General features: G+C 50.6%; 1 protein-coding gene across 5 annotated transcripts in view; it reads right to left on the bottom strand.

Moving 5' to 3' along the window:
* Positions 1-431: 431 nt before the first annotated feature.
* Positions 432-16301, bottom strand: part of TEAD4 (TEA domain transcription factor 4) — an 83888-nt gene continuing 68018 nt past the window's right edge. For all 5 annotated transcript variants that reach the window (XM_066257698.1, XM_066257695.1, XM_066257696.1 and 2 more), the window contains 3 exons: positions 7059-7199; positions 5454-5606; positions 432-5340 (listed from right to left, as the gene is read on the bottom strand). In XM_066257698.1, coding sequence (XP_066113795.1) covers positions 5227-5340; positions 5454-5606; positions 7059-7199 — 408 coding nt within the window. In that variant the 3' untranslated portion in view covers positions 432-5226. The remainder of the gene's footprint in view (positions 5341-5453; positions 5607-7058; positions 7200-16301) is intronic.

Raw genomic sequence — 16301 nt, 5'->3', positions numbered from 1 at the left:
GGGTGGTGGTGAAGGAGTTTGCGTCACCCAGGTGGCAGCCAGGGCTCTTGCTGATAGTCCGACGCCCTGGCTGAACGGCACCCCATGTACACCGGAGCCCCCAAGTCCTTTCCCTTCTCTTGAGAGGGGCGGGCCGGCTGGGCGGCGCTGGCGTGCCTTTCGCAGGCCTGCTGCAGTTACAACGCCTCTACGGTGCCATGGCGCTTGTTGCTCTACCGATAGAGGATACACTTTCATTTCTGTAAAAAGAAATGAGTCACACAAAGGCCTTCTTGCACATGGCAGACTTTACTGAAGATGTGGAGAGACACAGGGGGTTTTCATAGCAAAAATATAAAAACTGAGTTGAATATTAGACATTCATGAACTTAAAAAAGACCCTTAGCCATTTCTAACTGGACTCCACCAGACTACCAAGATACTTGCTCCCCTTTTCCCATGCTTTCCCAGGAAGTAAATAACAAATTCCAGGCAGCTTCCTATTCAGAAACGGCTATTTGTCCTGTCCTCCCTTTCCAGACCCTCCCCTGGGGCCTGCTCTCTCAGCCTTTAAACTCCCCTGGGCCTGCTCAGTAGAGCTTTAGTGAGGGGGGGGGGGGGGGGGGGTGCGCGCGCGCACGTGCACGCGTTTAAGAGCAGTCATGGGAAGTTTTTATAACCCCAAGTTGGCGATTTTAAACCAGTATGCTGCAAGAATTTTTAAAACATGCAATACCTGACTGTTTAATCAGGGGCACTGACCTCTTTTCCCTTAAGATTTTCAAATACAAAAATGACAACAGCCAACACACAACAATTGCTATCTGGTATTAATGAATCAAAATTATATCCACTTTTTTGGTCAGATCAGCAAAAAAAAAATTTTTTTTTTGGTGTTCTGCAGAATTTTAGTAATTAGTTTATACGTGCCAAGAGATGGAAAAGGTTGGAAATCGCTGCCTTAAGTTATGAGCGTTCTCAGAGACCTCACTGGGACAGAGTTAGGGGTGGTGCTGATTGCTCTCTTCCCAACAGCTACCTGATGTCAAAGCCATGTGACCCCAAGAAGCCTCCAAAGAGGTGAGTCACCTGCCCAAGATCACTCAACTTGTAAGAAGCCAATTCAGTCCCAGACCAGCTTGGCTCCAGGGTTTAAGGTCTTAAAAACAACTTGTACAGATTAAACTCTGGGGAAAAAGTTTCTTGTTTTCATTCTTGAAGCTGACATAACAGATATGTAAGAAGGGGTCAAACACAATGGGTAAACTAAACACATAAATTACTGCTTGACTTGACATTCCTCCTCAATGCAGGCTGTGGCCCAGGTGAGCACTGGTGGCCCAAGAACCCACACAGGGCCCAGCCCTGCCCATTGTCAGAGCTACCTGCTGTCACCACCTCTGCTTACAAGGATGTCAGCCCTCTGCCTCTAGCTCCGTCACCACCCTGCCCAGTGTCCCCTGAACCCTAGTCAGGGAAGGGGAGCGGGCGGCACACTGAGCACACAGGGTGCGGGAGACCTGGGCCTGGCCACGCCACGGCAGCCCTTGTTCCTTACTGCTCGGCTCAGTCCTAAGAGGGCAAAGCCTGTCTGCACACATGCACACGCACACGCACATGCACCTTAAACTCCTGCACGTGCCTCTCATTAGATCATCCTACTTTATGGAAGTTCATTGGTGGCCACTGGGACACAAGCTGCCGATTCATCATCAGACCCGTGTTCCCACGTCCCCATTTCAATGACAGTGCTTGCTAGCTCTAAGGAGCTCTACCCTCGAGGGCTCAGGAGCCCCTACTCACCTCCTAAGCCCCAGTGGCACAGACGTACTGCCTTGTACATGGGCATTCATCACCTGTCTACCAAGCACCTGCTAGGCTCTGGACGTGCTTACTCTACAGAAAGTAACACACCAGGAAATCCAGTCTCCACCCACAGAAGCTGAGTCAAAAAGGAAAGAGACTCAGTAGCAGTCTGCATGTGCTTCTCTGTGGTCCACAGCAGCTCCAGAGCTGCTTTCTAAAAGCCAGATCAGAAAGACTTTTCTCTTGCTTAACACGCTTGCAGGACCTCCCTTCACATGGAGTAAAAGCCCAAGTCCTTACTGAGTCAGGGGGTGTTGGCCTGCAGAGGAGGGAGCTGGATCTCTGGCTCCTCCTCCCCAGGAGGGCTGGCCTGGGCCGGGTGCAGCCCCTGCCTGTCCCCACCCCTGGGCATTTCTCCCTCTGACATATCCTCCTCTCTGTTGCTGGAACACACCAGTCACCATCCTGCCCTCAACCTGCCCAGGCCTCAGAGGCTCCCCATGTCAGCGCACACTTTGACAATGTGAGTCACAGTTCACACGTCTCACTTCCTTGCTCACTTTGTCTTTCTCAGTAAAATGTAAGCTCCCAAGGATTTCATCTTTCTTGGTCATCAACACATTCCCAGTGCCTGGCACAAAGCAGATTAAAAATGGGCTACGTGAATGAATAAACGTATGAATACTCCAAGGAAGTCAGTTCGCCTTCATGCCCCACTTTCTTCACCTTTAAAACGAGGATAGCACAGTACCTGTCAGGTGAGGATCAGCAGAGATGACAGAGGCACTGACTTTCCGTTACCAAGTAACAAGTACTCTGACAGGTCAGGAATGGAATGCTTCTACCACACAAGAGCTGGCGTTATGAACCGTCTGCATGAGAAGAGATGACTGCAGCCCGGCTCTTGAAGAATGAGTAACAGTTCTCTCGTAGGGGCCGAGGGCTGGGGGCGCATGTGGTGCATGCTGGGAAGGGTGATTCAGAGTGCAGGGAGGATCAGATGAGGCTGCAGCAAGATGGGGCCAGGGTCAGGTCTCCCATCTGCCCCAAAGGCCACAGTCTGCCCTACACCAGTGGGACAGGCTCCTACACCTCACCTAGATCCCCTACAATGGACTGGTTTGGAATTGACAGTTGTAAGTAGGTGACCCTCCATTAGGCTACTGAGTTTAGTTCCTAAAGGAAAGGGAAAACTCATAGCCGTCACTTGACCCCAACGACACTCCTTCTCACCCATGACACAAAAAGACCATTGCCTTAGCTTGTGCTTTTGTCCCACGGTCAAGAGGCTGCTCAGACATCCTTCATTAGCGTTTGTCCGAAGGTTCCCAGTCGAGCTGGTAGAGCAGGCATGGTGAGCTCCCTTATCCAAACAGCTCCAGGGAAAGGGAAGGGGAGGGGAGAGGGATGTGCGGGTGACTGGGGAAGGGGCAGGAGAGCCTCACACAAACACCAGCCTTCACAGACACGCCACCCAAGCAGGGGCCTCGGGGACCCCCACCCCACCTCCGCCCCATGTAAAGTTAACAGCTTGGCATTAGGTCTAGCAGTAGCCCAGGTCTTTGTTAAAGTTACGTTTTAATAAAAAGAGAGAGTGCTGGCCTATGGAAGACAGAGGCAGACCGACTGGCTTTTCCCCACCAGGAACGCTGGCCAGCCTTCAGCCTTCTTCCTGTTTGCTTATTCAAACATTGCCCTTCCGTTTAGGGGCAGCCTGTCTCGGTTGGGGCCCCTTCCATGAATCCACTCTCCCATCTCTGAAGTCCATGTGCTCTGAGAATCAGATCAAGTCTTCCAATCTGACTCCTCAGACTGAAAGTTGCCACTATTAATAAAAAAAAGTATATTTATTGAACACTTTTATGTATTCAGCACTATGCTAGGCTCTCTACATATATGAGGTAGGTACTGTTGTTATACCCATTTTACAGATGGAGAAACTGAGGCACAATGCAATGAAGTAACTTGCCCCAAGGTCACGTCTAGGTATAGTTGAGGGCCAGGATGCCAATCCTAGTGGTCGATGCGAGCCCTTGCTCCAATCCACTTGGTACCCCCTCCTAGATGCTGCCTTCCTCATTTGTGTATTCCCATATATACTATATCCCTGAGTGCTGGGCACAATAAACACCTGTAGGTTGAATCCCAAACTTCTGGGATTGTGGTTCCCATTGGAGAAGATACCAGAGCCACTAGATGGCAGCAAAGAGCCAGGCCCAGGCCTCCCTGAGGAAGGTGAGTGATGAGCTAATTATCATGTTTAGTGCATCTTGCATAGGCACTTTGTAGACATTCTTTCTCCTCCACATTAAGGCCTTCTAAGGTGGGTGCAATTGCCTGCCCCCTGTTACAGGCTCAGAAAGGCGGAGACATTTGGCTGAAGTCAGGCAGTGAGGAATACTAGGATGAAGTCAGGACTGCTGAAACATTAAGCCCCTGCCAGTTCACAGGAGAAATAAACAGAGACCAACCGCTTCAGCTGGTTGTCTCTAGACCCAGAGTGGGTTCCACACCACTCCTCCTTCATCCCCAGGGAGCACAGAAACCACTGGGGAGGGAGTGGGTGGCCTGGGCTGGCTCTGCAGTGGTCACCACCGGACAGGCATCTTGGCTGGGAGGGACGTGAGACTCACAGAACATCAGGACTGGCTGGTCTGAGACCAGCGGTGCACCACAGACCTCTGACCAACACTCTTGGCCTTCACCACCGAAAAGGATGCCGCATGACGCCAGCCTCAGCACCTCACCTCCTCAGGCTGGCTCCGACCCTGCCCTCCCACCTTCCCTGTCTCTGCCTCCTCTGATCTAAGACCTGCTCCCCCTACAAGCCAGCAGGGCCATGAAAACCACAGTCACAGATGGCTAAAAACTAAACAGCTCTGTGTCATCTAACCTACCCAACAACTCAGTCACCTCCACACCGAAAATCCACTCCTGCGTTGGACCAGTCTGCCTGTTAAGAGCAGCAGCAGATGTGGCCAGGAAGTGCAGCTGTGGGCACACTCGAGCACGCACAGAATGGAGAGCCCACATGCCTATCCCCAGGCCTCCCAGGGCAGCCAGCAGCAGAGTGCAGGGGCTCAAGGCACCAGAGGACAATCCCATCTTGAGCTTCAGTGTCTGGTGACATTCCTGGCTGAGTCCATTGGGGCGATGGCTTCAGAACTGCCTAAGATGCATCTCTGGGCCGTTTCCAGCCTGCTTCCCAGACTGTCCCCTCCTCCCCCAGTCCCTCCCAGGGCTCCTACGGCCAAATGGGGTCCTCTGAAAATACACGTCTTGGGTTTATTTGGGGTTGGGCACTGCAGGTTCAGGCACAGTTTGTTCCTGGGTAGGAAGAGTCAGCTTTCTTGGCACTTCAGGGGGCTGCCCCTGCAGGGTCCCTCCCCATGTTCCTTATACACACAGCGTCTCTTCCCCCCTCCCTGTTCCCCAAGTCTCTTATTCTTTCACCAGCCGGTAGATGTGGTGTTGAGCCCCATGCTCGCTGGCTGACACCTCAAAGACATATGCAATACACAGCAAAGTCTCCTGTGTGTCTCTGTTGGTGACCACCTAGAGGGAGAAAAGATGAGGGGTAAGGCCCCCGAAGAGGGCATGCCATTTGCTTGAGCCCCTGCCCCACCCCTCCCCTAGCCCTGCAGCGTCGGCAGCCCTACCCCCCACACCTGCAGGATGGTGAAGTTCTCCAGCACACTGTTCATCATGTACTTCTCGGGCAGGTGCTTCAGCTTGTGGATGAAGTTGATCATGTACTCACAGAGCGGAGACCGGTGGATGCGGTACGAGTAATGGCCATTCTCATAGCGGGCATACTCTGTCTGCGGACCCAGGGACAGGAGGGTTTAGAATCTCTTTTGACCACATTTGGCCCAGGCCTAAGTGCATGGGGAAGCTCCACCATTAACTCAAGTGGAAAGAAAAGGCAGAACAGAGCCTCCCTCCTCCCTCAGTGACAGGGACCACAGGGACCATTTGTCTTGAGTTCTGATACTCAGAAGGTGAGTATGGGAGGAAGAGTACTTCAAAACATAAGAGTAGTGGCAATAGGCAAGACAGGATAGATAATGACTCAATGCTGGGCACACACTGAAATAACACAAGTGAAGAGTGCACAGCAATCCTTATGGACATAGAACTGCGTGTGTGCTACACGTGTACAGACACACACACACACAAAGATTATATGCAAACAAATTAAATCTGAATCAGATTAGTGAGTAGTATCAATGTCAATTTCCTGGTTGCAAATAGTTATAAAAATGGTTGCCTTTGGGGGAACTGGGTGAAGGGTACATGGGATTATAATTACATGTGGGTTCATAATTATTTCTTTTCTTCTCTCTCTCTCTCTCTCTTTTTTAAGTGAGAGGGGAGATAGTGACTCAGACTCCAGCATGTGCCCTGACTGGGGTCCACTCTGCAACTACATCTGGGCCAATGCTTGAATCAACCAAGCTATTTTTAGCACCTGAGGCTGATGCTCTTGGACCAATCAAGCTATCCTCAGTGCCTGGGGCCCACGCTCAAACCAGTCAAGCCCCTGGCTGCAGGAAGGAAAGAGTGAGACAAGGGGGAAAGGGAGAAGCAGATGGTCGCTTTTCCTGTGTGCCCTGACCGGAATCAAGCCTGTGACGTCCATATGCCAGGCCAATGCTCTGTCCACTGAGCCAACGGCCAGGGCCACAATTATTTAGAAATTAAAATTTAATTCAGGCCCTGGCGGTGGCTCAGTGGATAAAGCATTGTCCAGTGCACTGAGCTCACAGGTTCGATCCCCAGGCCGAGCACATATAAGAAGCAATCTATGACTGCACAACTAAATGGAACAATTAAGTAGAAGAGCAATTAAGTTACTGCTTCTCTCTCTCTCTCTCTTCCTTTGTTCGTCAAATCAATAGAAAAAAAAATTTAAATAGTAACTTAGGGTAAATAACTTAAGGAGCTTTTTACAAACAGTTATTGCCCAGATTCCACTCTAGAGATTCTGGGCTAGGTGCTGTGAGGTGGGATTCGGGCACTGGTGTGTTTCAAAAGCTCTGCTGGTCTCAGGTGTAGTCAAGGCTGAGAACACTGGGGAGAGGATGGCGCCTTCCTGGTCCCAGTTGGGCATCTGGTCGTGTATAACGTGAGGTGGGTTACCAATAACTAAGAGGCTGTGAGGGTAAGGCTTCATTAATTCAGACAAACTTGGGGAAGGAGGAGGGCATGAATGAAGACCAGACTCAAACAGTGAAAAGCTCTGGTTAAATAAGTGCACCGGGTGCTCCTACCTCCACTTTCTCTACCACCTGCTTGCCGAATGAGCAAACCTTGGTGGAGCAGGTGATTATCATGTTCTCAGGACTCTCATACTGGCTGGAGACCCCGTAGAAGGAGCTGCCTTCATCCTCCATATTGGTGTTGAGGTCTGCCTGGAGAGAGACACCGGAAAGCCAAAAAGCAGACAGGAATGTCAGCAGGCACACTACCGGGGGTGGCGTCAAGGAGACCCCTAGGCAAGGAAGCAATGGGGGGCTTGAAAACGTAGTGAGGAGGAGCTTAGAGAGCTTCCCACTTTCTCCACTTGCAGGCCTCATATAAAATGAGGTTGTGCGGAAAGAGAGAGAACACTGGGACCTGCGTTAGCTACAGGGCAGAAATGTGGACCGTGCCTGAAGAAGGACTGGCAGGAAGCTCAGCTTGAAAGGGCAGGAACCTGAACAGGCAGGAACACAGGGGGTGTGTGGGGGGGACATCCATGGGGCCAGGCCAGGCTTAAATCTATTTTTCTAATATATATAAAAATAATCACATAACTACTACAAAATGATTATTCATGCGCCACCTAAAAGAATGCTCTGTACCAGCTTGGGTAGGACTGGCCCAACCTTCATAGGCTCTTCCTACTACACAAAGGTAGCAGTTGCCCCAGAACCCCCAAAGTGGTCTGGACTTGCCCTTCACTGCCCCATGCTGGCAAGAATTGTTCAGTCGGCCTTATCCCTAGCAGAAGCAAGCACCCTAGAGCCAAGAACTAAGATCTCCCCAGGGCTTGAGCAGTGTCACGTACAAGATGAGCTTTCAATTAAAGGTCACGAGGCCCTGGCCAGTGGCTCAGTGGTAGAGTGTTGGCCTGGTGTGCAGGAGTCCCGGGTTCGATTCCCGGCCAGGGCACACAGAAGAAGCACCCATCTGCTTCTCCACCCATCCCCCTCTCCTTCCTCTCTGTCTCTCTCTTCCCCTCCCGCAGCCCCAGGGCTCCATTGGAGCAAGGTTGGCCCGGGCGCTGAGGATGGCTCCATGGCCTCTGCCTCAGGCGCTGGAATGGCTCTGGTTGCAACAGAGCAACGCCCCAGATGGGAAGAGCATTGCCCCCTGGTGGGCGTGCTGGGTGGATCCCAGTCGGGCGCATGCGAGAGTCTGTCTGACTGCCTCCCTGTTTCCAACTTCAGAAAAATACAAAAAAAATAAGAATAAAAAAAATAAAGGTCATGTGTGGCTGTTCCACCTCTCACCTCTGGGTGGCGCCAGGTGAGACAAGGTTCCCTTGGTTCCAAGTAGAGACCTACAATCTCTGTTTATGGGGGAATCCTCTGAATCCCAGCTCTGCTTCCACTTCAAATACACACCAGAGTCTTCTGTCACTACTTCCCACTCATCTGGCCCTTTAATCAGTCAATCGCCCATTTATCCTGCCCCAGCCCAGCATGGGTAGGGACACAGTGCAGGCTCAGAGTGGCCGAAACAGTGTCTCTGCTCTCAAGAAATCTACAACTTATGGGATAGCAAGTGGCACAAGTGAGCTGGTTGCCCAGGGGAGCAGGGAGAGAAGTGGGCTGGAGAAGACAGATAACCCACAAGTGACAATCCAAAGTCTGCCCCAGAACCTGCCCTGTGGCCATGCTGCAGAGGTCCAGGAGAGGCCAGCCAGCGACGCAGACAGTGCACCCCAGGGCGCCGCATCTTGTCCGCAGGGCCCCATCCTTCCAAGTACAACCCCACCCATTCTCCTTTCCACCCTGTATCCCCTACCCTAACGACCTCCCCCAAACAAGTTCGCTTCTCTACTTTCTCAGCCTAAGAGGAAAGCCCCCCCATATTGCCCTAAGAGCTGGCCCCCACCACTTGCCCTCCTGCCCTCAGAACGCCACCTTGTTCCCCATCCTCCACCCTATTCATAGCTGTGGGTGTGAGTGGGCAGCTCACAGGCCGTGCCTGGAACAGGTGTGGGGGATCGAGTGACTGACAGATGAGCCAGGACAGCCGTAGCGCTGGTGTGGGGGCTGGAGGGGCTCAGATTCATTGTCATGTGCTGGTATGTGCCTGGGAGAAATGTCAGGGCCCAAAAGGGGACAGCAGGCTGGGGTGATCAGACAGTCTGGGATACTTTCCTCCCTTCGTGGCCTCAGCTCAGCTCTGCCCAGCATTTTCCATTTGCAGCTGCTGTTAAGGGCCATCAGTGTCCCAGAGTCCCCTCCCCACCCCCCAGTCCCAAAAACAGAGGTGGTCTCGGCCAGTCTCACATGTCCTGGGGGAGGAGAGAAGGGCCTTAGCTTCCCAGTCATGCTCCAGGGCCCACCATACTAATCGACAGCACAGCCTCACAATTCAACCCTTCCTGCACCCAGATGCCACGTGCAGCTGGGAATGCCTTGTCCTGGCAGTCCGGGAGTCTAGGAGTTACTTACTGCTGCTGTCTCATCAGTGAGAGCAGCACTAATTCCAGTGGCAGGTTGGATTGGGGGCATCAAAGGCCTCCTCCCACTCCAAGGGGGCTCTCTGATTAACGTCCTAGCAGGCCTGTACCAGGCCTGGGGCCAGAAGAGGAAGGTTGCCTGGGAGGAGAAGGAAAGGCTTCAGGAACGTGGCACTCTTCTGTTGCCTGTGGCATTATTGTATGGCTAGTCCCACACCAACCGATGGCTGGGCAGGGAGAAGCCAGGCCCGGGCCCAGGAGTTGAGGGTTCAGATGTCTGGGGACACCAAGCTGCCTGTGAGGACCCCATGGTTGACGATGCAGAGAGGAGCATTTCTTTTCCCCACAGCACAGATTTGCACTTCCTTGCTGCCTCTACCCTCCCCAGACAGGAGGAGGCAGAGAGAAGAGATCCCGCCAAGGTGTCCTGGCCACCGACCCGCATCTCTGATTTCACCTGTCCTCACGCTGCCCAAGCCTCTGGCCTTCAGAGAGGGTCTGGCTCAGCACAGGGTGGGAGGAGGCAGACAGCCTTCCTTCACTGCCAGCTGCCCTCACACAAATCAGGTCCTCAGAGACACAGGCCATGGCAAGCCCTCAAAAACAAACTGCTCATTTGCAGGTGGAGAAACAGAGGCCCAGAGAAGCTGAGACTTGCTCAGGACCTAGCTGTCAAAGCCAGTCTAGAGCCTCCGCATGCCAGCTGGGGCCGGCGCTGCCCGCCTCGTGCTCCCTCACACCCCAGGAGAGCCATGCTTGACCACCACGCTCCCCTGCACAGCAGGCGCTGCCCCAGGATCCTGAGATCCATTCTGGGTTCTCCCATTCAGAATGCGAGCTCCTGGAACACGCTGGGGTCACACAGCACAGGTGGTGTGCACAGCCCGTGGCCGGGATACGAAGGTCATGCATGGAAGCTGCCTAATCATGTTTCCTTGGTCCCTACTCTTCCCTACCTTTTCCTCTCCTCCCATATCCCACCGCTGACCTCCCCACAGAGTCAGGAAGAAGGAGAGGACATGAGCCATGAGCAAGGCTGTGGGACAAACAGGGCAACCCTCCCCATTTTCTGGAAGGAGGTCTGGTTTCTAGGAAACCCAAAAAGCCCAACTGCCCAACTCTATCCTGACAGCCCAGAGTTTAGTCTGCTTTTCCTACGTGGCCAGGATCTGCCCTCCGCAGGGGCCTGAGGCTCCATTTTTAGGCAATCCAGAGCCTTCTCTGACAGGAGCAGGGGGAGCACCAGGACCCTGCAGGGAGGGCACCCCAGCTACTCTGCAAGGCAGGCGGTTTGGTGAAACAGTTCTGAGCCTGTGCCCTGGAGCCAGACCGCCTGGGTCTGAATCCTGGCTCTGCCACTAGGAACTTGGTGACCCTGGCAAGTCACCTCACCTCTCTGCTCTGTGCCTGTTTCTCCTAGATGGAAGGGGACTGTCAGCCCTACCCACCTCGGGGGCATGGCAAGGATATATGTCACCTGATGAAGACGGCGCCTGATGTAACCCTTCGCCAACACCCTGACCCACCTCACTGTGTTCACACCAGGCGTGACCGCAGAAAGAGGCTGACCCTGGCTGGGTATCTCAAGGCCAACCCCTACTTACTCCATGCCTCAGCCTCCCCCCAGTGGTGAAGCTGGAGGCCTAGGAGGGTCCATCATATCTGGATGGTAGCTAGAAAAATGCAGAAAATTACCTCCAACAGAAAGGAGCCTATGGAAAGAGCCCCAAATATGCCATCTCCCCACTCCAGGGCCGTATTGCCATAAATGCCTCCTGCCAAGTAGGACTCCCTTCCCACCTGAAACTGCAGCCTCAGGATGGCTGATCCACTGCTGGGAACAGCATGGATCACTTCCGCCCAGGTCCTTTTTCCGAGTCAGGACTAAGGCTGGACGGGTTTGGAGGTGGAAAGGACTGAAGTGGAGGGTGTCACTTGCCTAGAGGAAAGGCCAGGAGCCTCCTTAGCCAGTGGTGGGCAAACTCATTCATCAACAGAGCCAAATATCAACAGTATAACAACTGAAATTTCTTTTGAGAGCCAAATTTTTTAAACTTAAACTGTATAGGTAGGTACACTCCTTATTGAGGTAGTGCCCGCACGTGGTATTTTATGGAAGAGCCACACTCAAGGGGTCAAAGAGCCACTGTGACAAGCTGCAGTTTGTCAACCACTGCCTAAGCACACACAGGAAAAGGGAGGGGCCACACTGGCTGTATTGTGACCGTGGTCACTGGCTGCCCACAGCAAAGCCTCTTGGTCCCAATTCCCACAGTCAGGGCTAGAAGGGCGAGCAGGGAGGAGAAAAGCGGAAGGGAGACTGTTTAAGTCCTTTCTGGCTGAGGTCCTAAAGAGGCTGCTGTCTCTTCCTTGGCCTGCATTATGGTAGTCTCCTGTTTGCTCCCGTTCTGGAGAGCTAATTCATCCAACTACTCACAACTCTGGCCATGTCATGCCCTACTCAAAAAACCTCAGTGATTCCCCATTACCTAAAGAGAAGGGATAGCAAATACGTAACAAATCTGCCACTATCTTCCCCGGCTACACCCATAACCCACATTACCAATCTAGCTCTTACTTTCTTGAGATCCTTCTCAAGCAAGCATTCCAAACAACAACTACCAATCTATTGCAGGGGATACTCAGGCTAAAACCCATTTTCCTGGACATAAAACAGGAGATGAACTGCACAAGCTTTTTTTTTTTTTTTCCAGACAGTCAACTAGAAATAACAGCAAAGAACTTTTTCAAATGTGCCTCATTGCCTGACCCGTGGTGGCACACTGGACAGAGCGTCAACTAAGGATGCAGAGGTCCCAGGTTAGAAACTCTGAGGTCACCAGTTTGAGAGCAGAGTCACCAGCTTAAGTATGAGATCATCAACATGATCCCAAGATCGCACTTGAGCCCAAAGGTCGCTGGCTTGAGCTAGGGTTCACTGGCTCAGCTTGAGCCGCCGGTCAAGGCACATATGAGAAGCAATCAATGAACAACTAAAAGTAACACAACTACGAAAGCTTCTCATCTCTCTTCCTGTCTGTCTGTCTCTCTTGCTACCAAAAAAAAAAAAAAAAAAAAAAAAAAAAGTGCATTGTCATAAAGGCAAAGAAAACAGAGAAGACTGAAGGCTAAAGGCTGACTGGAACCAGAATGGATTCTGTAGGGCAAAGGAAGCAAAAAGAATCACAACCTAAAAGTGCTTCCCGAGGGCTGACAGACAAGAAGTGAGGTGATGTACTGGAGAGAAGCTCCAAGCAGCCTGGGGCAGAGGGACCAGGATAGTGGGCTGACAAACCAGAAGTGAGGTGATGTGCTCGAGAGAAGCTCCAAGCAGCCTGGGGCAGAGGGACCAGGATAGTGGGCTGGGGTTAGTACATGATACAACGCATGGGGTGGGATGAAGACTGTGTGCAGAGTGGGCAGGCCTCCAGGCAGCCTGGGGCAGAGGGACCAGGATAGTGGGCTGGGGTTAGTACATGATACAACGCATGGGGTGGGATGAAGACTGTGTGCAGAGTGGGCAGGCCTCCAGGCAACCGCCCCATCCATCAGCAGAAAATGAAAGGGTAACAATCTTCAGAAATTAAATAAGACTTAGAAGGGGGAATAAGACAAGAATGAAAACAGAAAAATTAAGTGAAACCTGCATAAGAAGGGTGGGACACCCTGGTCCTGTTTCCTGTCTCACTCCTAGAATTCTACTGATCAAGTAGATCCCTTTCCGGGGTGGGGAAATCAGCATTAAAGGAGTCTTCTCTGGAGAAACTGAACCACCTCAGGAAATAAGAGTCTAGCAAACACAATGACATTTATTGGTTTCCTCAGTAAAACAGCTGACTCTCAACCCCAATCACATTAAACAGCAGCCCAACAGGGGACAATTCTAATTCCTGCTTGTGCGCAGAGCTCCTAGTCATTATTAAAAATGAACAAAACTGCCTGACCAGGTGGTGGCACAGTGGATAGAGCGTCCGACTGGGTTGTGGAGGACCCAGGTTCGAAACCCTGAGATCGCAGGCTTGAACGCGGGCTGATCCAGCTTGAGCACAGGGTCACTGGCTTGAGTGTGGGATGAGAGACATGACCCCATGGTTGCTGGCTTGAGCCCAAAGGTCACTGGCTTGAAGCCCAAGGTCACTGGCTTGAGCAAGGGGTCACTCACTCTGCTGGAGCGTCCCCATAAGGCACACATTAGAAAGCAATCATTGGCCTGACCTGTGGTGGTGCAGTGGATAAAGCGTCAACCTGGAAATGCTGAGGTTGCCGGTTCAAAACCCTGGGCTTGCCTGGTCAAGGCACATATGGGAGTTGATGCTTCCTGCTCCTCCCCCCTTCTCTCTCTCTCTCTCTCTCTCTCTCTCTCTCTCTCCCCTCTCTATAATGAATAAATAAAATCTTTAAAAAAAAAAAAAAAAAGAAAGCAATCATTGAACAACTTAAGGTGCCTCAACGAAGAACTGATGTTTCTCATCGCTCTCCCTTCCTGCCTGTCTGTCCCTATCTGTCCCTCCTGTCTCTCTCATTTAAAAAAAAAATATGGACAAATGATACATATAATAAAAGAAATAATAAACTGGACTTCATCAAAATGTGTGTTTCAAAGGATACTATCAAAAAAGTGAGAAGAAAGCTGGCAGAAAGGGAGATACCTGCAAGTCATTTATCTGATAACAGACCTCTATCTATAACATATAAAAAATTCCTAAGTCAGTACAAAGACAACCCAATCGAGAAATGGCCAAAGGAGTCAAACAGACATTTCTCCAAAGAAGATACAGAAGGCAATAATCACAGAAAATGTCAAGTATTGTGGAAGGTGTGGACAAATTGGGATCCTCATATGCTGCTGGTAGGAATGGTGCAGCTACTTTGGAAGACAGCCTGGCAGTTCTTCAAAAAAGTAAATATAGAGCCTGACCAGGTGGTGATGCAGTGGATAGAGCATCGGACTGGGATGTGGAGGACCCAGGTTCGAGACCCAGAGGTTGCCAGCTTGAGTGCGGGCTCATCGGGTTTGAGCAAAGCTCACCAGCTTGGACCCAAGGTCACTGGCTTGAGCAAGGGGTTACTTGGTCTGCTGTAGGCCCACGGTCAAGGCACAGATGAGGAAGCAATCAATGAACAACTAAGGTGTCGCAATAAAAAACTAATGATTGATGCTTCTCATCTTTCTTGGTTCCTGTCTGTCTGTCCCTATCTATCCCTCTCTCTCTCTGTTTCTATAAAAAAAAAAAAGTAAACATAGAGTTACCACATGGCCCAGCAATTCCACACCTAAGTATATACCCAAGAGAAATACAAACATTATGTCCACACAAAAAGATTGTACCAAAGTGTTCATAGCAAGATTATTCATAACAATCCAAAGCTCAAGACAACCCAGATGCCCATCAGCTGATGAAGAGATAAAACAAAATGCAGTGTATCCTTTACAATGGAATATTAGTCATCCTTAAAAAGAAATGAAGTGGTAGTACCTACTACAATATGGCTGAACCTTCACTTACAATAAGTGAAAGAACTAGACACAAAATGCTACATATTGTATGATTCGTTTGTATGACATGCCCCCAAACGGCAAAGCTATAGACATAGAAATTGGATTGGTGGTTGCCTCGAATTGGGGGAGCAGGCGTAAGGGATGGAAGCTCAAGGGCACGGATTTACCTCTGGGGTGATGAGAATGTTGTAAAATTCACTGGTTGCACAGCTATGTGACTATACTAGAAAACAAAACAAAACACTGAATTGTTCACTTTAAGTGGGTGAATTGTATGGTAAGTGAGATATATGACAATAAAGTTATAAAAAATATAAACCAAAAAATACAGGCAAAGATTACAGATATTTGAGAAACCCTCCAACTTGAAAGATGGAGACCAAAACAAGACAGAAAGGGAAACAAAGACAAAGAAGGGAGCAGAACGGCCCTGGTCAGTTGGATCAGTGGTAGAGCGTCAGCCCAACGTGGGAATGGTTCAATTCCCAGTCAGGACACACAGAAGTGACCATACGTCTTTCCCTCTCCATCCTCCCCCTTTTTCTCTCCCTCTTTCTCCTCCTCCCGCACCATGGCTCAATTGGTTTGAGCACACTGGCCCTAGGCACTGAGGATGGCTCAGTGGAACCTCTGCCTCAGGCGCTAAAAACAGCTCAGTTGCTAACATGACCCCAGATGGGGGAGAGTACCAGCCCCAGACGGGGGTTGCTAGGTGGATCCCGATCAGGGCAATGCAGTAAGCTATCTCCTCTACTCTCACTTGAAAAAAACAGGAAAAATGAATAAAAAATATATTTATATATATATTATATATATATAGATATATATATAATATATATATAAATTTAAATGTTTAGCCCTGGCAGGATAGTTTGGTTGCCAGTTTGATCCCCAGTCAGGGCACATACAGGAACAGATCGATATTCCTGTCTCTCTCTTTCTCTCTCTCCCAGCCTCTCTCTAAAATTAAAAACTAATAAATTTAAAAGTTTATGGTAAAAATTCAGTATTGGACAGAAGTGTGGCATAGAATCTAATTCACAATTGAGTGTACCATGCACCATGACCACAAAGAAGGAGAAATGCCATCAGCTGAATCCTGATTTATTTGGCAATTTACTCATTAAAAGCATATTTCCCTGGCTCCTCCGTAGCTGGGCGCAACTAATGAAGTGTCATGTGGGACTTTTAGGAAGGCTCCTTGAAAGGAACTAAGCTGGCTTCCTTCTTCCTGCTGCCTGGAATGTGGGAATGACAGCTGGAACTGAGGACAGAAGCCGTGCACTGAGGACGGCAGAGAGTCAGAGTCAGGTCCCCTGATCCCAGGGAATACTAGAC

The sequence above is a fragment of the Saccopteryx bilineata genome, chromosome 2 (assembly GCF_036850765.1).
Source record: "Saccopteryx bilineata isolate mSacBil1 chromosome 2, mSacBil1_pri_phased_curated, whole genome shotgun sequence".
NCBI classification, from domain to species: Eukaryota; Metazoa; Chordata; class Mammalia; order Chiroptera; family Emballonuridae; genus Saccopteryx; species Saccopteryx bilineata.
Note: the sequence above shows the minus strand (reverse complement) of the source record. Positions and strands in the feature narration are given on the sequence as shown.